At 38.1% G+C, this 26,074-nt stretch overlaps 1 protein-coding gene across 3 annotated transcripts in view; it reads right to left on the bottom strand.

Annotated features, from left to right (window-relative positions):
* FSTL5 (follistatin like 5) overlaps positions 1-26,074 on the bottom strand; it is a 578,464-nt gene that overhangs the window by 110,841 nt on the left and 441,549 nt on the right. For all 3 annotated transcript variants that reach the window (XM_030564448.1, XM_030564450.1, XM_030564449.1), the window contains exons 8-9: positions 18,613-18,733; positions 5,282-5,443 (exon numbers count right to left, since the gene is read on the bottom strand). In XM_030564448.1, coding sequence (XP_030420308.1) covers positions 5,282-5,443; positions 18,613-18,733 — 283 coding nt within the window. The remainder of the gene's footprint in view (positions 1-5,281; positions 5,444-18,612; positions 18,734-26,074) is intronic.

Here is a 26,074-nt window from a genome sequence, read left to right as displayed (position 1 = left end):
ACTTTGGGTAGATAGATGTTGCATGATATTCCCACAAATTCTCTTTTGTAATAGGAGTGCCACTCTGCTGTAAGTGCAAAATGTGCCTGTTGAAATTCAGAATCTATGTTTAAGAATCCACTCTTTACAATTGTATATGGACAAAATGGGACTCAGAGATGTGGCATATAGCTTGCCAAGGAGCACTTTTCTTTTGTTCCAGTCTTTACTGCTGATTTGAGGTGTAAAGGATAGGGAGGATATAGAAAAATTGTATTAAAATTATCCATAATTTAATTTTTAATAAAGTGTATTAGCAAGAAGGCATGAAATATGTTTTCCTTGAACAAAGATCATTCTCTTCATTTTATTTATCTCTAGACATCTAATATTAAGGCCAGAAGAGAACCTCCTCTTACAATCCTCCAGCGCACAAGTGAGCTGTCAGAGTCCAGAAGGTATGTTCCCATGAACAGTGGTCCTGAAGAAGGGAATGTTCCCATGGAATGAAATGCTCCTTCAAGGAGAAAGCGGGTATAAGGGTAGGTGCAACATTCTCTTCACAGAGCTATCAGCTACCTTCCCATCTGTGCTCTTTTCCCAGATGCACTTTGATATATTGTTGGTAGGAACTCCACACTGTCTCACTCCCCAGACACTTCTCTATCTAGAGGAGTCACTGCCACATGCCTTATCTTTGAAGTTGGAAATAATGGAGTTGTAGAGGGTCCCTTAAAGTGGCAGATCATCCAAGAAGAGGATGGGCAACAAGAATCTCTGCACATGGAACAGAAGGGAGTTGAAAGAGTGATTTACCCTGCATTCAGACAGACCTGAGATCCACAAGATCATTCCATTTGTCTTCCTTTATTGTTTCACAAAATCACTTTCCTTTAGATGCTTCTGTTTGCAAGAGTGCTCCCCAGACATCCATTCAAGAGAGCTCTCATGTCATCTGTCATAACCTAGTCCCAGATTTGGACCTTAGCGTCCAAAATATGGGAGCTAGCATGAAAACCTCCAAGCTTAGTTACCAGCTTGGACCTGGTAAAGCTGCCACCACCCAAAAAATTAGAGTGTTTTGGGGCACTCTGGTCCCCCCAAAACCTTCCCTGGGGACCCCAAGACCCAAATCCCTTGAGTCTCACAACAAAGGGAAATAAATCTTTTCCCTTCCCCCCTCCAGGTGTTCCTGGAGAGCTACACAGAAGCAAACTTCGTGACTCTAAACAGAGGGAGTCCACCCTCTCTATTTCCAGTCCTGGAAACACAAGCACTTCCCTCTTCACCCAGAGGGAATGCAAAGTCAGGCTAGTAAATCTAACACACACAGATTTTCCCCTGACTTCTTCCTCCCACCAATTCCCTGGTGAGCTGCAGACTCAATTCCCTGGAGTTCCCCACTAAAGAAAAACTCTAACAGGTCTTAAAAGAAAGCTTAATATAAAAAGAAAGAAAAATACATAAAAATGGTCTCTCTGTATTAAGGTGACAAATACAGGGTCATTTGCTTAAAAGAATATTGAATAAACAGCCTTATTCAAAAAGAATACAATTCAAAGCACTCCAGCAGCTATAGACATGTAAATACAAAAAAACATATAAATCACTATCTGATCTTTGGTACTTACAACTGGGAAACAGAATATTAGAAAGCAGGAAACAGAAATCACTTCTCATAGCTGAGAGAGAGACAGACCGAAGACCAAGAACAAAGGACTCACACACAAACTTCCCTCCACCCAGAGTTGAAAAAATCCTGTTTCCTGATTGGTCCTCTGGTCAGGTGCTTCAGATACTTATTTCCAGGTGAAAGAGACGTTAACCCTTAGCTATTTGTTTTATGACATCATCCTGACCAGCTGTGCATCTTTTGGGTACTTCTCTGGCCCTTTCTGCTACCAGGTCCCTTATTAGAGGTCTGAGTATTCCTCTCTTCCCCGCCCCCAATACCTTAGCAAAACATAGGACAGCCATGTGTTTAGGCACCCTTCTAATGCAGGTATTGCTCTTTGCTGACAACGTAGTAACTCTCAGCGTTGGGGGACCCTCTCCTGTGAGAGGGTGGGAAGTTCTTGGGATTAAGTGGGTAAAAATGAACTTTAATAAAGAGAGAGAGAGGCCAAGAATGGCCTTTAATTTATACTTTATATAAAGTACAAGTTGCTAATATAGAAATAAGTATACAGCTGTATACTTTAAAAGCTATAGGATCTTCCATGCACCCTTACATTATATCCATTTCAATGGATGTTCAATCAAAGCTCCTATCAGTGCACAAGAACTATCTTATAGCAGTAAATAAATTAAACACACAAACATTTCAGAAAGTAATTAGTGATTGTATGTGCCTCAACCTTTTCCCAAATTGGGACACCTTAAAAAGGCCCAATTTTCAAGAATTCTGTGCATCTGCCCCTGAAAAAAAAAATCAGACACTTCTGAGGTGTCCCAACTTGGGAAAAGGTTGAGGCACCTACAATCACTAATTACTTTTGGAAACGTATACTTAAATGACTAAAAATACACTAAAAGTTAGATCCATCAAAGCAACTTTAAGTACAACTGAATCTCATGTCGGGAAATAGAGGATTATTTAAATTTTGTTTTAGAGTTAAGGACAAAACTGAACCCTAGCATTTGACCCGATTCCAAACTTTGGGAAAGTTTAGATCCAGAACTATACTTTCTGTCTTGGGATTCTTCTTTCATATTAGAGAACTAGATTGCTATTAATTACAAATTTGTATAAAATATTAAAACAAAAACATATGAGAACTTATATCCTCCCTCTGTTTTTAATCAATTATTTAACATTTTAAAGTATTTGGGGATAACATATGTGTGGAAAGTCATACACAAAATAAATCTGCTCAGTATTACGTGAGACTGCATTCTGGACATTAGGAAATATGGAGGCTGCTTCGGTATGATAAGACCTGACCTGAATCTTCATCCAAACTTGAAATGAACCAGAAGCGAATTTTGTTAGGAGTTGGAAAATGTTGATTATTTTTAATTTTTTTTTCTTCTTTGCATGTCTCTGTATCATGACTTTGGCTATGACAGGAAGCACTGAAATACTGACCAGATTCATTACTTTTAGAAATCTCAAGAAGGAGCCTTCCCTCTGTCCGATTTCCAGCCAAAAGTGGTATCCACATTTTCAGTGCTGTCTAAAACCAACTTTGAGGGTTTTCTCTATATTCTGATAGCCTTACTTCTATTGAGTTGTACCTTACTTCTTGAATAGCCTCAGTGGCAATAATAGAACTACTCACACACTGGGATACTATTCACCCTGAGTAAGGGTGCCAAAATCTGACCTTGGCGCATTTTCAAAATAAAAATCATGACACTTTGTCATGAAATTCTTCTACAAAAAGATAGAAAAGAACACATTTTCAAAAATGCTGCACAGTTCTTGCTACCTCACACCTGCATTTTTCTCAGAGGGAAGGATTTTTTCCAACCACTTAAGGTAAGTCTATACTGCAGCTGGGAACTTACTTCTCAGTGTGGGCAGACAGACCTGGTTAAGCCTATGCACTAAAACTAGCAGAGCTGAGGCATGGGCTAGCTGCCTCAGTACAAATGCTCTGGATGCACAGTAATGCCTCAATTCTACAACCCCTTTCCAGATCAAGTAACATATTCACAATAGTATCCCCATTTACTACAATGAGACTACTCACATGAATAAGTACCACTCATCAGATATGTCTTCACATCAAAGCTAGCTGGAGTTAGCACTCTAGAGTTAACTGCACTCAAACTAGCCTAGCTTCAGAAAGTTTGGCCACATTTCAGAGCAATCGTGGAATTACACAGAGTGACTTGATTACCAGCACAGAGTGATTGTATTAGCTGATGATGAATGGTTGTAATTCGAGCTGTTGCATCCACATTGAATTTCTATCACAAGCTTCAACAGCAACAGAGTTTTAACAACTACATACATCCTGCCCTCCAAAACTAGCTAGCTTGAGTTTAAAGCACCACTTAACTCAAGCTAGAGATGTTTCTGTATGAAGAGGAGTTCACCTGGGGTAACACTCAAGTTATAACTTAAGATAACCGTGCTGTGAAGACAAATCCATTGTGAGTAAGGGTTGCAAAATAGGATCATGACAATTCAGATACTTAACACTTGGAGTCTTCTACTCAATCTACAGAGGAAACTGCTAATACTTCTGGACAGCTGGACAATTCTATTAGTGCTTCGTGTATTGCCAATTCCTGTCCAGCAGGCAAGGGTGGTTTTTAAATCTTAAAAGAATATCTTTTCAGCCTGGCTTTTAGCAGAGTCTTTTTTCAGCTCCTTGCTTGTATTTTATTTACAGCATGCATCACAAAATGGTACGAGACATCTTTACCAATGACTTTATTGGACATTATAATGAAACAAATATAACTGATTAATGCTCTGTTCTAGTCATTCTTTACTTATCTCAGTGAACAGATTTTATTGGTCTTAACAGAAACTGCAAAATTTACAAAATTCACTTAAATCCTAATCCATCCCTAAAGTAAACTCTTTTGTTTTCAATAGAGTTAGAGTAAAAAATGAATTTGGAACACTGGATCAAGTTCTGCTTTCATTTATGGTGGAGTAAATCTGAAAAAACTCCATTAAAGTCAATAGAATGAGTTTGGATTTACACCAGTGTAACAAATAAAAACAATAACTGAGATTCTTGGCTATCTTTTTTTAAACATATTATTTGCTCCTAAATTAGGTAAATGGCAAAAACAGCATAAATTGTTCCAAGTAAAAAACTTTAGTGCTGAATTGCAATTAAACTATCATCTGGACTGTGCCTTGTACTAGGCCTGTCTAGGAGAGTAAGAATCATCACCATTCACTTACATGGATCTTGGGTTTAAGATCACTTTTTCTATCTGATACATGGTTGGAGAAGTCTTAGCTCACTTCTTCATTGTGCTGGCCCACACAGATAAACTCTAGTGCAGGACTGGGGACAGATGCAGGTATTGAAATTCATTGTTGGTACAGCCCAGAATCAATTACTCCCTCAATTCCCTTGCTCAAGCAAAGGGGAAGAAGGGAGGGATTTGTGCCTCAGAGGGTACCTCTAAGGCACAGTGTCTCCTGAAGTGGTGCAATTCACACTTCGCTCCTTGGTTCAGGGATGTGTCTAATGGCACAACGTCTCTCTAAACAGATAGATAAAAGCAGCATAAAAGGTCAGATTCCACTGTAGAATCTCTGTAGTGCTGTTTTTTTTTTTCCCTAAAAACATGTCTATGGCCTTAGACAATGGTAAGTATGCCTTTTTACCTTGAAGGGTTAACTGTTTGGATAACTTTGGAGTAATATCAATTCCATTCTTCAGCCAACCAAGCTGTGGGTTTGGGATACCTTCAGCGTAGCATCGGAGGCTTGCTGTCACACCAGGCTCCCTGGCCTGGCTCTCTGGATAGACTCGAATGACTGGTGGAACTGAATACAGAAAACAATGATCAGTCAAATGAAAAGCAAAATTATCACATTAAAAAAAAATTCTCCAAGCAGTTGATTCTAAATATCCTGAAGCCATATATAATGAAATAATGAAAGGGTAATGTGATATTACCAGCATATTTAACAGCATCTGGCACTGCATTCTACAGCAAGTCAATTTCTGAAAGAGAAGGAATGTCATTCTGAGAAATCCCTCTTTCCATTGTCAACAGTGTGACTGCACAGTTCTGATTTTTAATTCAGTTGTTCTTAGGGTTTTACCTACACTTCACAGTTTGACTTGAGATTTTTGGTTGGTTTACACTCTTAGAAAAATGTTCTCCTCCATCCTCCTCCTATACTGTAATGCATCTTCCTACCTCAGCCTTCACCCCATCACCTCACAGAGCACTTTTTCCAAGCAACGAGCATTAATCCATTTTATATGAACAAAAATATCCATACTTAAAATAGTTGATGCTAACAAAAATATTTGAATGGTAAGTCAACGCTCAACTCTTAAGAATTAGAAAGAGACCTTCAAGAGGAGCAGATTGGCCCACACCTGCCTACTATTGCAGGGTTTCCTGTCCCTTTCTCTAAAGCATCTGGTTCTGGTCACTGTCAAAACACAGGATATTGGGTGAGCTGGACCTGGATCTGAGCCAATAAAAAATTCCTATAATCCTAATGATTTTAACTGATAAATAAGGCTGGCTGAATAAAAATAATTTAGCTTTGTGAAAAAACTTTAAGGTTTCAATTTTTGTTTTCATTGCATACTGGAAGAAAACAGATATTTGGAAATGTTTACTGAAAAAAAACTAGGGAAGAGAGCCATATCCAGTTTCAAGTCCCTACTCTACCTGATTTAGAGTAACGACTTGAATGCAGGTCTTCTACATCACAGGTGTGTGTGCTAACCACCAGGCTATTCGCAGAAGATCTTTGCTTTCTCTACTCCCCTCTCCTCCTTCCCCAGAGATACCCTCCTGGACTTGAGACACCTTCCCAACAAAAGCATCATCAAAAAAACTGTTTCCATAAAAAAATTCAGTTTCAACAAATCAGCATTTTACCACAACAGAAAAAAAACAAACAAACAATTCCAATCAGCTTTACTGATGAACTACAAGTAACATTTAGAAGACATAACAATAAAAACCTGAACATGCAAGACACAAACATATAAAAACTGAAGCAATTGCTTAAATTTATTATATTGCTCTCAGCCTGCCTTCCATCAACCCTCCACTCCTTTTTGCCTCTTACCATTTGTTACATTATTTCTAAGTTTAAGTTTAGACCCCAAACATGCAAGTGAATCTATGTGGAAGGATCCTTATCCCTGCATAGAGACTCATGGAAGCCAATATGGCTCTGGTTGGACATAAAAATTCACTTTCACAGATTCAATTCCAGGATTGGGGCCATAGGTCATAAGATATTTGGACTATGCCTTTTTTCATGTTCTGAAAAATCTCATGCATACTTAAGACATTGTATGCAATTTAATAACAATAATTAATGATAAAAGAAAAAAGATTAAATGGAAAGAGTACAGAGGCATGAAGGGTAGGAGAATAAAGGGAGAAGAGGGACTGAAATATGCCAGGATAGCATACCTCCATGGAGCATCCATCAGATAGTCTATAATAAGAGAAATTGGGAGCCCCTGCATTTTAGGCTGCAGTATTGCTAATATGGGAATGATATTTAACTTCACATCTCCTTTTGTTGAATCTGGATGCGGTGGTGTCTCTGCCCTCCCAGAGTTTACTGGAGGTAGTGACATGCATAACAGAATACTGGCAGAAACTCAATTTGGATAAAATGGAAGTAGTATATATTGGAAGGGAAAGGTATCTGTGTGTGTACCTTGTGTTTTTCCATTTACTAACACAATCTTCAGTGTAGGAGTTATTCTTAATGTGTCACTACTTTGGATGCCTCATCACTTATTAATTTAAATTGGTTGTTCTTAAGTACTATTTTATGTACATTTAAATGCTGTTATGGTGCCTAAATGCTATGGTAACAGGCAGTACTTAAACATAAAGGAAGAATAAACACCAAAATAATTACTGAAAAATGGCGAAGAGATGCTTTCCTTCCATTACCATGCCACAATATGCTTTACTTCACCTTCACTGCCAGCTCATAATTAAATGTCAGAAAGGACAAAAGTCAAGGAATAACTCTTGAATGATCCATTTAAAGGGTCAAAACAGCAACCACAGGTACAATATCCACTGATACTTCATTACGCTAAATAGTATTGAAATTATTAACATATATGGTATATGCCATTTTTCATATTGCCCTTTGAGGTTTTTTGGGAATGTTTTTCCTGAAATACTGGATATCGATATTTTACACATTTAACTGATACAGCCAAAATTCCACTAGCAGCAAGCAGGAAAAAAAATGTATTTCATGGCAATTTTGCAATCAGAAGCTTATATTCATTTTATTACTTTGTTAAATACTACCTGAAGACCTACAGTATAATCTATAACTACTGTATGACATCTGTAAAATATAACTTTTAAAGTCACAGAAAAAAACAGTATTTGATGCTAACAGTGAAATCCTCTAATTAAAAATGATTTGGGGTTCCCATTTTTGATGGTTGTTCAGTTTCATTGTGCTTGTAGCAGATCTTCTTACGAGTGGGAGCTAGTCAAGGCTGATTACAGAATGAGCCACACTTGAGAGTGATCAGGGTGCTTGCCCAATAAAGAGCAGGAGGAGCCAAAAAGCTTAGGAAATGGTATCAAGTAGGAATGACTAGTGCAGGGAAGATCCTAAGATTAAGGGAGTTATGACAGAAGAGTTGTAGTGAGCAGGATACTCCTATTAGAGATCCTGACTGGGAGAAGGGTTTGGGGCCCTGGAAGTCAGAGGGCTGTGGAAGGCTGAGCTCCAGCCAGGTACAGCTTGGTACATGTACACTACAATAAAAAACTGGCACTGAGTCTTGTAGCCTGGGTCAATTGACTTGGGCTTGTGGGGCTTGGGTTCTGGGGCTAAAAGCTGCAGCATAGCTGGTTAGGCTTGGACTGCAGCCTTGACTCTGAGACCCATCCTTCTGAAAGCCCAAGTCAGATGACCCAGGCCAGCCATGGCCATGTTGTAGGAGATACACATGGGTAAGGTGGGGAAAGTTAAAAAATCAGAAGAAAACTAAAAAGCACTTTTCTTTTTAAATTCACTTCTGACTCCTAATTTTTGAACCTTTGCAGCTGGACTATTGTAAATAAAAATATTTGTTGAGTACATTAGTTGTAGATTAGTATTTAAACATCTTACATATTTTAGAAGCTCTTACATATTTCATCAGGTAGAGGGAACTGGAACTCATGGCTATAGTAGGCGGGGTGGAGGAAGGAGGAGGAGGCAGCCAGAAAAACAGAAATTTTAATAGACCTACAGTAACTCCTCATTTAATGTCATTCCAGTTAACATTGTTTCAATGCTACATCCCTGCTCAATTAGGGAACATGCTCATTTAAAGTTGAGCAATGCTGCCTGTTTGTAAGATTCTGTGGAAGAGCAGTGACTTTACAAGGGATCATTGCACAAGTTCCGCTTCTTCGCCTCCCCTCTCTCCAGAGAGGAGGTGGAGTGAGGTTGGGAAGAGATGGCCTGGAGTGGAGTGGGGACAGGAAGAGGTGGGCCTGGAGCATTCTCAGCAAAGTCCGAGCCTGTTCTTCTCCAGGGAAGCTGCTGCTGCAAAAGTGCTTCCTAGCATCTTTGCCTGCAGTGGGCTGTGCCTGTGTGGGGTAAACCAGGGTCACTTCCCAACCACAGTACAGTATTGTACAGTATATAATGCCTTTTGTCTGCTCCCAGAAAATTTCCTTGGACATAACCCCCCCCCCCGCATTTACGTTAAATCTTATGGGAAAATCGGATTAGTTTAACATCGTTTCACTTAAAGTTACATTTTTCAGGAACATTACTACAACATTAAACGAGGAATTACTGTAGTCAGGTTGATATATTAATAAGTACAGGAGTTTGTCAAACTATTTAGCTAATACAACTGTTTATTTTTAGGAAATGGAAGAGTGCCTATAGCTGTTCTAAGACACTTCCAGGAAGTAACAGATAGAGATTTTTCTTTCATTGGTGTCTTTCTTAGTAGGCAGAAATCTGAGGCATTTCTTTATTAACAGGATCCTAATGCGACAATATGGTGGGGCATTTCTTGTATACAGTTGGATAACACTTGAAATATTTAACTGATTATCTTGGAATGGGATTATTTTTTCATTTTGTTATCTTACTTTATTATCTCTCCAATGGTGATTGGTGACACCAGTTGAGTGCTCCAAATTCTATTTAATTATAGGAAATAAAACTTGAGGAAAAGGGAGGTATGTTCCTTTAACCTTCATTACAATTTGTTTTTTACAAAGAAGCACAAAGTTCCTGCTATTTAATACATAATTAAAGATAAGATCACCAATTACTTTTGTTCAAAAAAACTAATTAGCAGATTTAAGAAATCTTGCTTAATCATTGATTACTAATAGGAATATGCCCAATGTTATATCACATCCTTTTTTTCGCCAATAGTGACATATTACATAGCAGACTTTCACTGATAAGCATGTACTGTAGCTTCTTTACAAGACCTTGACCAGAGCTTTTGATTATCATTGTTTTTTTGCTAAAGGCACTGATAAAACAGCAGATTAGTGTGGCCTGTACCTCTGGAGCTCATTTAAACAGGTGGTATGGCTCTGGAACTTAAGTACAATTAGTTGGATAGCCTCAGGTCAATTACTGTGAAATACTTTATAACAAAATACACACATATACAGTCATATGTCTAAAACACATACTGTAAGAAGAAACTAAGGCACAGGGAGGTTAAGAGAATTGCACAAGGTCACCCATAGGCCACTGACAGAGCCAGGAATAGAATGCTGAGTGCCAATCCAATGTTCTAAGCACTAGACAACCTTGTTTCCCTGTAAATATTTATATCTAAAAGGGAGTAGGCCTAGCCACAGGGAGAGGCTTTTACTTTCCCCATAAAACTCCATTCAGAATCAGCTGACTTTTAAGATATCAAAAACTGCCATTTGCAGTGTGCACTAAGGTCATTAGAGCTTACTTAAGACCTGTTGATAAAATCACTATTTCATCTGAGTATATTTCCAGCATTGTACAGAGTTGAACTTCTTCCTCCTCTATCTCCTTAAAATACGCTTTGTCCTAGGGAAGTTGCACAGGGTTGGGGAAGAAGATCATGCATTCTAAGCTTACCACTTCTGGTAAATGATTAATAATTCAGTGTTTTTCTCAAAAAGTATTGAACAAGCTTCACACCCCACAGTAAGATTACACGAGGTGGGAGGTCTTAATCTTATCCATTCTGCTTTTCAGATAGAATCTGCCAGATATATGTGCTTGGCTATGTTGTCAGTAAAATGGGATTACTAGTGTATATATAGTACATTATTTCAATTAATTATATATCTTCCTCTAGTGGGTTATGCCCTGTGGACATCTGCTATTATATCATACCTGCTGTTTAGTCATTTAGCCCATGTGATCTGTCTTGCAGTGCTGAGACTCCAGAGCTCATGCTCTGCTGATGATATGTGGAAGGGAAGCAGTATAGTTGTGATACGACCTAAGAAATGTGCTTCACCCTAAGAGTATTTGCTCAAATTTAGTAACTAATTTGGAACAGCTGTGGTTGTGCCCCCTTTGTGTTCTCCATCTGAACTTTTGTACAATTGACTTCTACTTGCAAGAATGCTCATGGAAAGAAAATGTTAAGCTTGCATGCTAAAGCACTCATTAATGATGTATTTTAAATGCAAATGCTTGATTACTTGAACCAAAAGTTTTATAATGGACAGAAGTGGTGAGGATAGGGTTCCTAGGTCCCCTCATCAGAGCCCTGCCAAATTAAATGAATCAAAGAAGGTTCTGACCTACACTCTTTGCAGCTAAGACCACCAAAGTACATGCAATTACTTGGTTTGAATGTGATACAGAAGAAATCTATATCTAGCTAATATATCTTATGGTAATATAATATTTCTAGGAATGATGCCTCAGGCAAGAGTTGTGGATCCTTATTCCCAGAGAAAAATAAACACTACAAATGAGATGAAATCCATTTACTAAAAACTAATAGTAATTCCATAATGAACTGGAAACTACTAGTGCTCTAAAGGATCATCTTTTCTTTTAGAATTAAAGAGAAATATCTGACTTGGATGCAAAAAGCTGTTCAAGGTAAAAGGTACTTGAGTACAATGGACCAGTTCCTCAGCTGATGTAATTCTGCATAGCTGTACTGATTTACTCCCACTAAGGATCTAGCTCACTGATTGTTCCTTTGTAGTAGTAGAATAAAACCCTCACTGAAGGGGTTTAGTCCAGAACCCAAATGTGGCATGAGGAGAACACATGCAATCATTCTGCATGGAAGCTCCATAGAAGTCAGTGGGGCTTTTGGGGAAAAAAATCAATAGTAACGAGCAGAGATAAAAATATCATGTTATGTTATTACTTATTTAGCTATTCTGTAAAATACACAATGGAATTCAAACTGTTTCTATCCCAGCTTTTTTTAAAAAAAAATGCCTGAATTAACAGGTAAAATCCTTCACTTTTTTATCACAAAAGGTATAAAGTCCTGGAATTTATTCTTTGGAAAAGCCATGTAAATATATTTATGGTCATTTCATTTACATGTGAGAACAACTGAGCTATAAATAAGGATCTGGTCTCATCTAGCTATTGTGCACATAACTCCCAGTAGAATCAGTAAGATTAACATCCATGTGCATGGAGAGAATCGATCCATAAGAATATCATCATATACTCAGATGACATAGTAAATGTTCAGTTAACGAGAAAAAGAAAACCTAAATGCAATTACTTCTAAGATATCTACTAAGATATTGTGCTTTTCCCAGGGCACTTTTGAGAGCTTGCATGTGTCAGCTGTAGTAGAGTCATCATTTGAAACCTCAGGCTACTGTAAATTGTTCTAATCATATCACACTAACATAATACCAAAGAACAACAACAAAAAGATTGATTTATTTTCCTGGTCCTTAATAAATACATTCAGTTAGCATAAAGCATAGCATCCCAGAGCAAGGAAGTAAACTAACTCTTCTGTGATACAATCTATTCTTTTTTTCCTCTAGCATCGAAGTGTGATCTGTTATCTTCAGAACTAACTGAACTCTTGTGATTCAAGTAGGAAAATTGCATGATGTACTTTGAGAGCAGTGGGTTGGGGATATTTGGGATGAATAGCTGACCGACAGCAATTGTTTTATTCCAGGAGAAAACAAGAATGAATTGGAGGTGAATCATAAGGTCACTCACAAGTAAACCAATCAAAAAGTTGGATATTTTTTTTCAAAAGGTTTTTGCTGCTGTCATTATTTTCTATTTTTTTAAAGAATTCTGCCACTGTTCTTCCACAGTTTAGTCATACACCTGCTGTAAAAAGGGTTAGAAATAGGCTTGATGGAACAAATACAAATGTCTTTAAAATACTGGTAACTCACCACTGCATTTGTGATGTTGTTCTTTTGTGACTAAAGCAAGTCCACTGTGTTCTTTTGTGACTAAAGCAAGCTTCCAATGAAAAATTATGGGGCTGATTTTATAAATATGTTATGGCCTAGTGAACTAGTCAACGCCTTTTGTCTAAATCGTTATTAATGCAATCAATCCCCCCCATCATTGTCCTAGCACCGATTTCCTCTCTTTATGATTTTCATATTATCTCTTGCCACCAAAACAAAAACAAAAAAAACCCTCCCATACCATTACCATTCAACATAAAAACATGTCAGATCTTAAAAACATGCAAACATACTCCAACATCTAAATAATCCATTCCAAATTTGATGGCCACATTAATCCCTCTATTTCATCAGCATCAAATCATAGAAATTTTAGGAGAAATTTTTTGACAAAAATTACGTTTTTAAAAATAGATATTTCATTAAGGAATTAAGAATACCCCATTTCAGTTTTTGACATATTCAAAAATGTGGGGAATGATCTATTGAGTTAGAAAGACCCAGCTACATGAGCTCTCCACTATCAAGCAGGACTTCAAATGACCAGCCAAAAACATTCCCATGCTAAATAATTCATTTAGTGTGAAGCCAAATCTTTAGCCATTTTGGTTGAATAGGTTTAGTTAGTCTTGTATCTTAGTCCCTCAGGTTAGAAATAATCCATGTCATGAGAAAGAATCTTTAACAATTACATTTTCCTTGCGGAGTTTTAAGAAATTCCAAATGTGACATATGTTCATTTAATACAGGGCCCCAGTCATGCACTGTCAATTACACAGCAGATAGCTACAATATTGGGCCCATGACATGTAGTGACAGATCTACCTACTGTATGCTGGCAACATAATTTAGCTTCATTTCACCAGAGAAAATTGAGTGTGGACCCATGGAAACATTTTGATGAAAGGGATCAATCCTATGCTCAACAGTAAGCATTAAAATTCTCTTTTATTAGGATTATTTAGTGATTCTATAACACTTTGGCAATGTAAAGTGTTATATAAGTGCAAAGAATTAATTAGTGAAATAATTATTCCTGCACAAACATTGTTTTGTGATGAGTTGTCTATTTACCATATGCATGAAAAAAGTCTTAAAATAATTAATTTTTACTCAAAATATTATTTGCATAAAAAAGAATATATTCTGTTCATAAAATGCAACTTTTTATGCAGTGATTATTATATTATTTAAATAAGGGCTTCACTGATTTTTTTTAACACCTAATATGTCAGTTCAGAACATTAGAATTTAATCCTGATACACCCAAATAAGTCAAAGTATAAAATATGTTTTTAAAATGTTTAAGGATTGGGCAAACTGGTGAATGCAAAATATATAGAAAACACTTCTGACAAAATATGAATTAACATACCCGTGTATTGCAAAAGTGCTTAAAATCTAATTAAAATGTCTTCAAAGTACCCTCATTGCTAGATGTTAAGATCAACTAAGCCTCACTATCTCATTAATCTTCTTTTGACTCTTCTGTTAGACAAGTGTCATTATATGAGTACTGACTATCTTGTCTCTCTCTAGGAACATTACAGTTTAGATGTACAGATGTAATCTATGGAAGTGCTGTTCATTTGACCAGAACATTCAACTTTATGTTTTTCATCCCATTTAACTACAACATTCAAATTGTAATGGTTTAATCAGCATGCACCTTCATTTGATAATGTTACAACAGAAACAAAATAATTGTGTAACAGTGTCTTCAAATATACAATACTCTTGCTATTACATTAAATACATAGTGGTACAGTTCACGTATATAATAAGATGACAGCAACCTAGGCATTAAATGCCCATCAGGAATTATTTTAACCTGATCCTAGATCTGACAGGCTAAAGAAAAACAGTATCCAAATTTGTGAGAGAAGGGTTCACTCCAGTACTGATTCTTAGAGCAGCGGCTGCCAGGGCAGAAAAAATACAGAGTAGTCAATTTGTTTAGGTAGCTTAAAATAATCTGATAGTGACAAATAGTAGTACAGGCAGCTATTGCCTTCAGTACCATGTATGTTTACAATATGCTCCGAATGACTAACAAATAGTAACAGTAATATGCTGATGGACATATCCTGCAACTACAAGAATATGTACAAAAATTAGTATTTCAGCTGTGGATGTTTTATTGTATAAGCACCTATTCTGAAAGAAAAGTGCTTTTCTGAAGATAGCCAAGAAAAGCATGAAATTGTTTCCTTCTCATTGTTTCCTTGTGCACTCTCTGCCTATCTGTTGTATCCATCTGTTGTTTCTTGTTTTAGTTCTTCAGGGCAGGGACCATGTCTTTGTTATATTCATGTACAGTGCCTGGCACAATGGGGCTAGGGCTTCTAGGCACCACAGCAATACAAGTAATAAATAACAATAGCAGCAGCAACAAAGCAGGTGCTCAGTACTTTGATAATCAGGCCATTGATGTATAATTTTTAGGAACAATTTAGCATTGCTTACTCAGGCAAAGCTTGCACATACTTAACCAGGAGTTTTGCCTGAGGAAGGAGTGTTAAATTGAGTCCAAATACCATACAGTAAGAACTGCATAACACTATTAATTGTGCTATAACAACACCCAAAAAAGCCCTTCATCAGGATAGGGTCTCTATTCTGCTAAACACTATGCAAACACATAGAAGACATGGTCCCTGTCCCACTAAGCTTATAGCTGAATCTGAAACAAGACATGGGAAGTGGTGGGGGAAGAGGATGATGATAAGGATAATACTAATATGTCCATGTAGTTACATAGTCTTGCTCTATGTTCAAATTTCAGGTTTAATGTTTATCTTTAAATAAATACCAGGTGTCTCTATTTCCTCCTCAGTTTAGCCAGAGTTAATTGGCTGGCTTCTTGTTAGCATCAAAGCTTGAGGAAAGATTTGAAGGAGGAAGGTTTGTGGTTTTATGCATTACTTCAGGAAGGGCATTCAACCTGCAACAGGCTGCGTGGAAGAAAATACAGAGACACTTGTGGAAGATCTGGACAAATAGGCATTCAAGGCTGACAGCATTGAAGGAACAGAGGGAGTGGGAAGACAACGTGAGAGTGAATAATCATGAAGAGTATCAGAGGGGTAGCTGTGTTGGTCTGGATCTGTAAAAGCAGCAAAGAGTCCTGTGGCACCTTATAGACTAACAGACGAATTGGAGCATGAGCTTTCATGGGTGAATACATGTATGCATCCGACGAAGTGGGTATTCACCCATGAAAGCTCATGCTCTAATATGTCTGTTAGTCTATAGGGTTCCACAGGACTCTGCTGCTAATCATGAAGAGACTAAGTTAGGGCAATAACAAGAATCTTGAATTTGATGTGATGGAGAAAGTGGAGTTACCAGGGGAATACAAAGGGCAGACTGAAGGGCAAGGAAATGGTATATTTTTTATGGATGAACAAATGGGGATATCAGGGAGTCCAGTGAGAAGATTTTCATTATCAAGGGAGGAAATAATGAGAGCATGGATAAGAATCACAGATGTCTGGACAGAGAGGAAAGGACATATTGTAGAGTTGAGAGAAGAAGTGTCAGGGAGTGGACACATGTTTAATGGATCTGAAAAGACAGAGAGAGTCAAAGTTGAGAAGAATTTGGGCCTAGCTAACAGGGAGAGCAGTAGTGGTACCAACAGTAACAAAGACTGGGAGAATGGAGTAGGCTTCAGCAGAAAGATAAGGAGTTTTTGGCTGCTGTCCAGACATCTAGGGCTAGATTACAGAGAAAGAGACTTTAAAATCTTTAATCCTGACCAAAAATATTGGATTGGATGAAGAATATTGAAATTGGTAGTGAAAAGGTAAATATCATCATAAACATTGAAATTGAAGCTGCGAGCACAGATGAAGTCTTTCAAAGAAAGATAAAACAGAAAAGGAGAGGGAGGCATGGACTGAGCCCCTTGAGTCACCCCATGAATGACTGTACCACAACTAAATGGGGGCAGAATTTGTCTGGGCTTACCCAAAGAAGGCAGCTCTGCTTTGGAGAGGGAGGGGAAGAGGAAGTTCAGAAACTGCTGCAAAAGGTGCTTTGCAGCAATGACTCCCCCCAACCCCACCCCTACCCCAGGAATGTGCATAAAGGTACGAAACCTGGGTGGGACAAGTCTCTATGTCCAAGCAGCAAGGAAGCCAACACCCACCCTCATACCCCTAGTGGAGGCGAATGGCAGGCTGAGATAGGACCTGTTGTGGGCACTATGCTAGTCACCCCTTTTAAAGGAGGAATGGGAAGGAATTTTTCCACACCACCAGAATTGGCTTTGGTGGAGTGTGGTTTTTTCATCTTCCTCACAGCAGGTGTGAGATTGAACCTTTTCTGGTGAATAGAAAAGGTGGCACGCCATATGTCACAACTTATTTTGTAATATTGGGTGGATGTTCAGTGCAGGTACTCCATAGGGAGGGCAGCCAGTGACCAGATAAGTGGCCTGGTAAAAACTTAAAAGGAGGTCCCAGATAAAGGAACAGAATGGGGAAGGGAGGTTGGGGACTCCTATGATTGGTACATCAGGGAGCCAACCCCCTGCATTCTCATAGCCCTCCTGAACCCTCTTATGAGGCTGGTGGATGGTAAGGTCCAAGCCATGGACTGGCTGGGGGACCTGGATGGAAATAAAGAGGGGGGGTGGTGAAAGCCCCAGAAAATTGATTTAAATAAGCATGGATTTGCCTGCACTGTACACTTTATCTGTTGGGTAGTCCCAGACATCTATTTAATAAAGTTGCGGACTGATTAAAACCCATAAAAAGTCTCTTGTCCTTCTTCCAGTATACCTAGACAAAAGTTTAACAGAGGTGGAGGATGACCACTCAAAAATAACTTGAAGGGATAATATGAGATGTAGGAGGAGAACGAGGAGAAGACAGTGTCTTGCAAGCCAAAGGAAGGGCAGATGTTAAGGATACTATTACTGATTTCAGTTGAGGTTCTCCCTGAGTAAGGAATACAGGAATGGGGCTTTATATGCTGACAAAGGCTTTGAACATTTTGGACTAGGTTTTCAAAACCAGAAGCCTAAATCTGGACTCCAAAAACCACAATTAGGCACCTAAACAGATGCTTTGATCTCTAAAAAAAAATAGAGAAGCCAATGATTCTCATGGAAATTAATTGAAGCTCAACACTTAAGTCTTTTATTTTTAAAAACAAATGAGGTGGGTTTTTTTTTTGAAGTTTTATTATACTTAATATTTTTTCAGAGAAATAGAGCTGCAAACACGTTTTCGCAGCTTGTACAGTATAATGATTATGTTGCTATTTAAAATTACATTTTTTATAAATACCTATTGTACAAATAGCATGGTAATAACGTGCATTAACAATATTAAGAGAAAAAATGTTTGGTTTTGTATTATTCTTTTTAATAAATATTATTTATGTAGGATCACTAAATACTGTGATTATATTTTATTTTCCTGCAATCTTATATACAGAAGGAAAGCTATTGACGAAAACATATTGCTCGCTCTATCTACTATTGTATTCAGCTGTAATATAAAGTTAAATAACTGAAAAAAACCCTACCAAATAATATCCAGAGTCTGCCCTATAACTGGCAATTAGAACATCTTTCCTTACCATTTACTTGGACAATATGAGTCTGATAGAGATTATCATAGCCATCGGCATAGCAGCTGTAATTTCCCATGTGAGTTGTGGTAACCTTAGTAATGTACAAGGACCCGTCATCTCCAAAATCCTACAGGGAAAGATTAAAAACAAGGTGATCATAATTACTTCAGTAGTATTAGAATAATTGTGTTCTTCACCTTGGCAACAGAGCTGATGCAACAATTAAACATCTACATTTCAAACAAGAAGATGCTGGAGAAAATTGAGTAACTTCAGATAGGCATTGGTGGTATACCTAAGAGCAGACTTTGGGGTTAATATTTTATCTATAGCTTTGCTTTTGTGTGTGCCTTCCCTGCCCTGCAGTTCATCTTAAGTAAAAGGAAATAACACTTTTCTTTTTGTAACTCATTAAACCTCAAAATTAGCATTAGTATACTTTGTATTGCATCTAATTTTTACATTTAATTATGGCAGTTATGGGGGAGAGGTTAGTTTTGCCTCTACATGTTCACATGGAAAAAAAAATCACTGCCCAATGTATGTAATATTTTAAAGTAACAAACTAAATAACACGTTGCAGGAATAAGATAATATTTATCCTTGGACATTATACAGAAAAGAAGTTCATTTTTCATGAAGTTTGCTTTCACTCTTAAATTACATCTAGTTCCACTTTAATTAGTGGACAGGTTCCACAGGATTAGGATACAGGTTGGAAATCAGAAGCTCTAGGTTTGGTTCCCCACTGCCAAGTTCCCACTATATACAAGTCACTACTTTTCTACTTCTTAGTTTCCCCATCTGCAAAATGGTGAGGACAATATTTACTTTTCATCATAAAGTGAAGTGAAATATTTGGAATAAAAGTGCCAAGTTTAAAACATTAGTTTTAGTAACAAGATATAGCCTCAAATTTACAACAGGAAGTTAACAGTTATGACAATTATTTGGCAGAGTTATAGCAATGTAGCTATTGAAACATATTCAAGTTTTCTTTGTTATGTTTCATGTCTTCAAAGATTGATAACTTTAACACAAAAGTCATATTCCTCTCTATGGTCTTCATATGTCCCATGGATTTTAAGGCACTGAATACAAAGCCGGCTAGGTCTGTATTGTTCTATTAATTGACATGATTTATTTTGGCAAAAATATTTCTTGACCTTTCTTTTTAATTTTGCTAATGCAGCGTATGTTTTTGTGCTGCACTGTTAAAGTGATTATGTTCCTTTTTTTGCGTATTTAGAAAAAGAGAGGGAGCCTATTTTCATAACAAACAATAAGTTAATTTGAACTAAAACATTTACATATTAAAATACCTAACAGCTTGTTACCTAATACATATGTGGTTGTTTTGTATTATTTTCCAAGATAGCTTCTGTTGTCTGATATGTAATTCAGCACCAAGAAATACAATGGAAATTAAATGAGTACAGAAAATTTTGAAAAAAAAGTATTCCTTCCATTTTCCCAAATACAACAAAGACTTTCAAATCCTAGAAACCTGTAACAACAGAAGACAATACAGGTTGGTGAGACTACAGCAATCTTTCCTAAAGCAATCAAGAGTTGAAAGGTTTGAATGTACATATATAGAAAAACAAGTATCAAATAGGCCTCTGATTGACTAGAACTGTGCTAAATACAAAGCTGCTAGTGATAAATGGACTTGTATGCCTCATTAGGGTCAAGTACAGTGTCACAAAAGCAATAAATTTGTAAACATTAATTTTCAAACTAGGAAGAGTTATAGGGCCAGATTCTCAGCTCCACTTGTGCACCACTTAAGTTGGTGCAAAGTGGATACACTTGAGCTGCAACTGTCTAATGGTGCTGAGTAATTCTCATAAAACCAGTTAGGGTGACTCCAATATCAATTGTCCCTACTTCTTGTCATCAGAAGAATATGCTTGGCAAGGCATATCTCCATTCCACTCCACTTACATCAGGATTAGACTAAGACCCTTGAGAATCAGGAAGCAGTAACCTGATGAATCTCCATCTCCCCTCTGTGCTGAGTGTATTTCAGCATTGGAGAGAATCTCTGACCTATCTTCTTTAATGGATCTTTGGCATTGTGTGTGAGGGAGGGGGACATTTTAAGAGAGGTGGAGGAGAATAGCTTACCGAGAGATCCTGCAAGATGCTGCAATGACAAGTTTAGAGCTGTCTATGGGAGCCAAAAAGTATCACCAGCTATTTTGTTTAATCACGGAGGAGACTGAATCTTCATTCTCATTAATGACAGGTAAATGCTGACACCATGATTGTTCTCTTAAAAATCCAGTTCAGATAACAGGACATTAGAGTGCCATAAAATATGCACTTAAAATACACTGTATGCCACTCCAGTGAGAAATCAAAAGCAGATGATACCAGAACAAAAGCAAGTTCTAGTACAACAATCAATTAAAGGCAATTATTGATGAGTATAAGAGCTGATCAAAGAGAGACAATTATGTAATGAAGAGAGCTAGGTGCTATTATTGCTGTTAGTAATTGCATACAGAGTACAATGAAAGTCCAAATTGCCCATTTTCAGAAGCATCTGTTACAGTAATTATGAGAGGTATTAACATTTTTAGTTCAATCTTAGAGTTTTGTTTGTGTGCATCTAGTGATCATCCTGGACTTTTTTCTAAACTACATCTAGTCATGACATGCAATTATTACTCTTGGATGTAACCCACATTGTCATTTGTGCCTTTGTATTTGAAGATTAGATTATTGCTTGATATTATGTATAGGGCTATAATTTACTTCTACTTGAAAACTGAAAGTGGTGTAGAAGACAGTGTCTCACTTGTCACTTTACATATCTTGCTAGTGATGACACTAGTACTCAGTAATCTGCATTGGCTGCTTGTTGATTTCCAGGTGGAATTTAGGAAACTGGTGCAAGCTGTATGGTATATGGGTGACCATTTATAATATTATTGATACCAAGATTACAAAATTGCAATGAATTTTATACACAATATGCCATGTAAGGTATCATTAGAAAAGTTATGATTTGCTAAATATGATGAGCTTATTTATATGTCTATATCATCTCTGTATCATGAGTTATAAAAATGTGCGTATATTGATATCTCAAACTTGTGCTGTGCATGTAGGCAGGGCCGGCTCCAGGCCTCAGCACGCCAAGCACGTGCTTGGGGCGGCATGCTTCAGAGGGTGCTCTGCTGGTTGCTGGGAGGGCGGCAGGCAACTCTTGTGGACCTCCCTCAGGCATGCCTGCGAAGGGTCCGCTGGTCCCGCGGCTCAGGTGGAGCATCCGCAGGCACGCCTGCAGGAGGTCCACGGGAGCTGCGGGACCAGCGGACCCTCCGCAGGGATGGCTGCGGGAGGTCCACCAGAGCCATGGGACCAGCGGAACCTCCACAGGGATGCCTGCAGAAGGTCCACCGGAACCACGGGACCGGTGAGTGACAGAGTGCTCCCCGCAGCATGCCGCCGTGCTTGGGGGGCGAAATGGCTAGAGCCAGCCCTGCATGTAGGTGACACCCTCAGAAAGACAGGCATCATCACTCTCCAGCCTGCTTGATGGCCCAACAAGGGCAAATCAGCTGTACAATAAACCCATCGAGAGAAGCCAGAGGCTATGCCTATGAGTCAGCAGGACTTTTAGGAACATGCCTAGGGACAGGGGATTCCGAATACTTTTCCATGCCCATGTGCTGTGAGCATGTGTTTGGGACAAAGAATGTACAAGCCACATGGCAGAGAATAAAAAAAAGGCAGCTGCATCAACAGACGTACAAGGATCTCCATGTGGAAGATACACTGACACCCAGTAAGCTAGACATGTATAGTCTCTTTATTGTTTTAACACATCTTTTTCTTTGAACTACTTTGGTACCAATTAAATAATACTTTGCTTTAAGAAGATTGTCAGGTCACTGGTTACCATTGTCATTGCTCTTGGAGGGAAGAGAACTGCAGGTTCTTAACCTAAGTCAGGCCTGTGAAGGTAATCACAACTGATAAACAGGGCACTGTAGCTCAGGTTCTAGTCTGACAGAGAGAACCATATGACTCCATCCTGAGAGACAGGTGTAAGCTTGAGGCTCAATACCTGAGAGGAGATGCACTTGAAGAGACCAGCAAGGGTCAGAGGTGCAGTTTTCACTTGACTATTTCCCGCTATTAAGTCCTTTCCCTCCTTCCCTCTACTCTATTATCCTCCTTTCACTACCGACTGTCTTCACCCACACCTACCTATACAGCAAGCTGACACCAACCCATCCCCCTATCAGTTCAGACATCGCCCATGTCCCCATGGCTTCCTCCCACTGATCAGAAGCTTCCTCTCAGGTAAAAATATCTCCCTTCCCACAGCACAGAATTCTTCCCCACATACTTTTTTTACCCAGCTTCCTAAAGCTCAGAGCAAACCCTGCATCTCTCCCCAGAGCTCAGAAACCCCTGCCTTTCACACACACTTGCCTCAAGCTCAGAAACCATCTACCTATAAGGTCAGAAAAACTCTGTTCAGGTGCAGAGGTCTTCCCCATACTTCCTAACCCAACCTCAAACTCAGAATTCTAGTTCCACAGAAACAGGATGGGAGGGGAAAACTGAATTATTGGTACTTAGCCTCTGAATGATAGCACAGTAGACTCCATCTTTGCTTATCATGCATAATCACCACCCAGGCAAAAAGTAGGCTCTCTCAGTTACACCTCTGGAACTCCAGTGGGGTTTGATGAAAAAGGGATAAGCAAATATGGACAAGCGTATATCATTTGACCTGTAGAATCTTTGGTACTAGTGATGATCCATAAGAAGAAAAGGACCCAGCATGCCTCTCAAAGCCCAGGTGAGTTTGTAGGGCTGGTAGTTAAGGGAAAAAAATTGTGTGTGTGTGTAAATTGTGCACATTTAATGTGACACACAAACAAAAAAAATAATTCTAACTGTTTCAGAGTACTTTTTCAGAGTAGAACCAAGCTTTAAAAAGATATCCACTCCCTGTGCTCTCACTTTGTTCTTTTATCTGGTTAATGGGATTTGGCATTTTTTTTTGGTAATTACCTATATATTTTGCTGTGTTGTGCACTTTACTTCAATAACTGGTCTGTCTAGTCCCCCCCCACACACGCACCCACCCCTTTTAGTCTGGGATTTGTTGCTTTCTGCTAAAATATAGGCCTTCCACAATCTTTTTTTCCTCATCTGTCACAGTCCTGGTTCTTTGAGGTAAGAAATGCTTCCGGGTTCACTGGAGTATGGTGGGTTCTGTGTTTGGTTTTGATAGGTTAGAGATTTTGTGCACAGAGATTTAGCACAGAGTTACTTGGAGTCAGTTGATCCTTGTTGCCATATGTAGGTTTTTTTTGTTTTTGTTTTTTTGTCATGAATGAAAGAAAAGAACATTAGAAGTGTTTAAATATGCAACATATCCTTTTAGCAAGACCTTACCAGAGGACCTCCTTTCTTCATTACATAGAGTATGTTCTCTGTGAACATTCACAGTTGAATGTTGTTAGTAAGGCTGGCCAGAAAACAGGAATTCTGTAATTTTGATATTTTCATTCCAATGCAGAATGAAAACACGACCATTCAAAAATTTATGGGTGGGGGGGGGAACCTCCCAAGAGAACCACCTCAGAACAGCCAATAGCCCTATGGTTTAAGGCACTCATCTGAGGTATGGGTGCCCCAGGTTCAAGTCCGTCCTGAGAATCAGGCAGAACAAGGACTTGAACCTGGTGTTCCACGTCCAAAGAGCTCTAATCACTTGGCTATTGTGGGATATGTCTTTCACTCAAAATTCTATACTGTATCTGAGAAATTGTCCTAATAAAATTTTCATTGAAACCAATGCATTTCTGTGAAACATTTCAGTTTCAACAACCTGGCATGTTTTAATAGGAAAAACATTGAAACATTTTGATTAGCTCTAGTTGTTAGTGAAAGTCTGTAATGTATTATGTAGTTCAGTGGACCGGAGTCTCCAGCTCTAATGCAGATTATAGAAAGACATCATTGGAGAGAAATTCAGACATTACAGTAATGTGACTCAGGCTGCTGCCATTCAAAATAGGCCAGAGCACCTGCTTGAGTTTAAGCAAGAACATATAGCTGAAGCAATTTTATATTCTCTGGTTAGTAGTTGCCTTAAGCCACTATATAATTGGCTACTATAACTTTTGTAAAACTTAGAATGATTTTTACTCACATGGTATCTGTATCCAGGGGAAGAAAATTCCTACATTAAACTCAGAGCTAGAGCTCCCCAAAAATGTGCCTATTGTGCTGATCAGTTTAACTCTGCCCTTCCGTGTATTTTAATCACTTGAAGCAATGTCAGGAAGTTCACCGATATCATAGACCCTCTTTTATCCCCACTGTTCCATGAAAATGTGACTTCTGTTTTAAACATGGAGATGACACGCTATTCTACCCTAATTTGTCATACTCTCTATGCATGTACTTAAAATTCATATTGAGTAAAAGATAATATTCTAGAAGTACCAAACAGCACTGAATAAAGGACACAGCTTTATGTAATGATCACTGATTAGTTCTGATTGTGCACATTGTCTTATTTCCTGAGTGTGCCACTCAATTAATAGGTCTTTTCATTATTATTTCAAGTGAGATAATGTTATATATATGAAGAAGGTACATCTTAGAATTTAGCATTCAGCTGGATTATTCAAGCAAACAAAACTTGGTATGTCAGCAGAAAATCTCTCCAGACCAACTTTGAGGTTTGATACTTATATTCTTTCTCTTGCTTGGCTCTATGAGGTAATAAACCCCTTTGACTGATATTCTCTCCTTGCTAGTTTGCTCCATATTATCAAGGAGTGGCTGTTTAACTAAATGGAGGCAGTGGGGATCTTCAAAAGAGCCATAACAGAGGGATAGTAGAAGAAAACAGGCTGCTCTTTCCTACTGCTTATACACTATGGCTAAATCAATCACGGGATTTAATTTTACTGGGACTGTGCCATTTTTCCATATGATATCCCAGGAAATTCTTTTGGGATGCATGAAGTATCCCAGTTTTTCATATAATCAGTCAAAATGGTAGTGGCGGTGGGGGTTTTGTTTGTTTGGTTGGTTTTTTTTAAAATATGTAAGTACAATATAAATGTTCATGGCATATTATTACATTAAGTAGAATTTTTCCTGTGCTACCAGAAAAAAATTTGCTCTGAAAAAACAAACAGATGTCACTGTTGAGTCAGAAACTGGTAATAGTACCTCAGTACACATGAGGGGTGGGCAGGGGAAGAGGGGGAACCATTCTATTATCTTTTAAAGGAAATTTAAGGTTTTATGACCTGAAAAAAAAAGTTGTTACAAAAGTTTCCCAGTTTTTGAATCTGAAAATATTGTCATCTTAGGTATAGAGTGTGTATAGTAACTACTTTTGAAATATAAACTATTAGAACTTCTAAAATTAAATTGATAATCTCTTTCATTATTTTTAGCACACAAAAGGATTGTG

The sequence above is a fragment of the Gopherus evgoodei genome, chromosome 5 (genome assembly GCF_007399415.2).
Source record: "Gopherus evgoodei ecotype Sinaloan lineage chromosome 5, rGopEvg1_v1.p, whole genome shotgun sequence".
Taxonomy (NCBI): Eukaryota; Metazoa; Chordata; order Testudines; family Testudinidae; genus Gopherus; species Gopherus evgoodei.
This window is presented reverse-complemented; position numbering and strand designations above follow the sequence as displayed.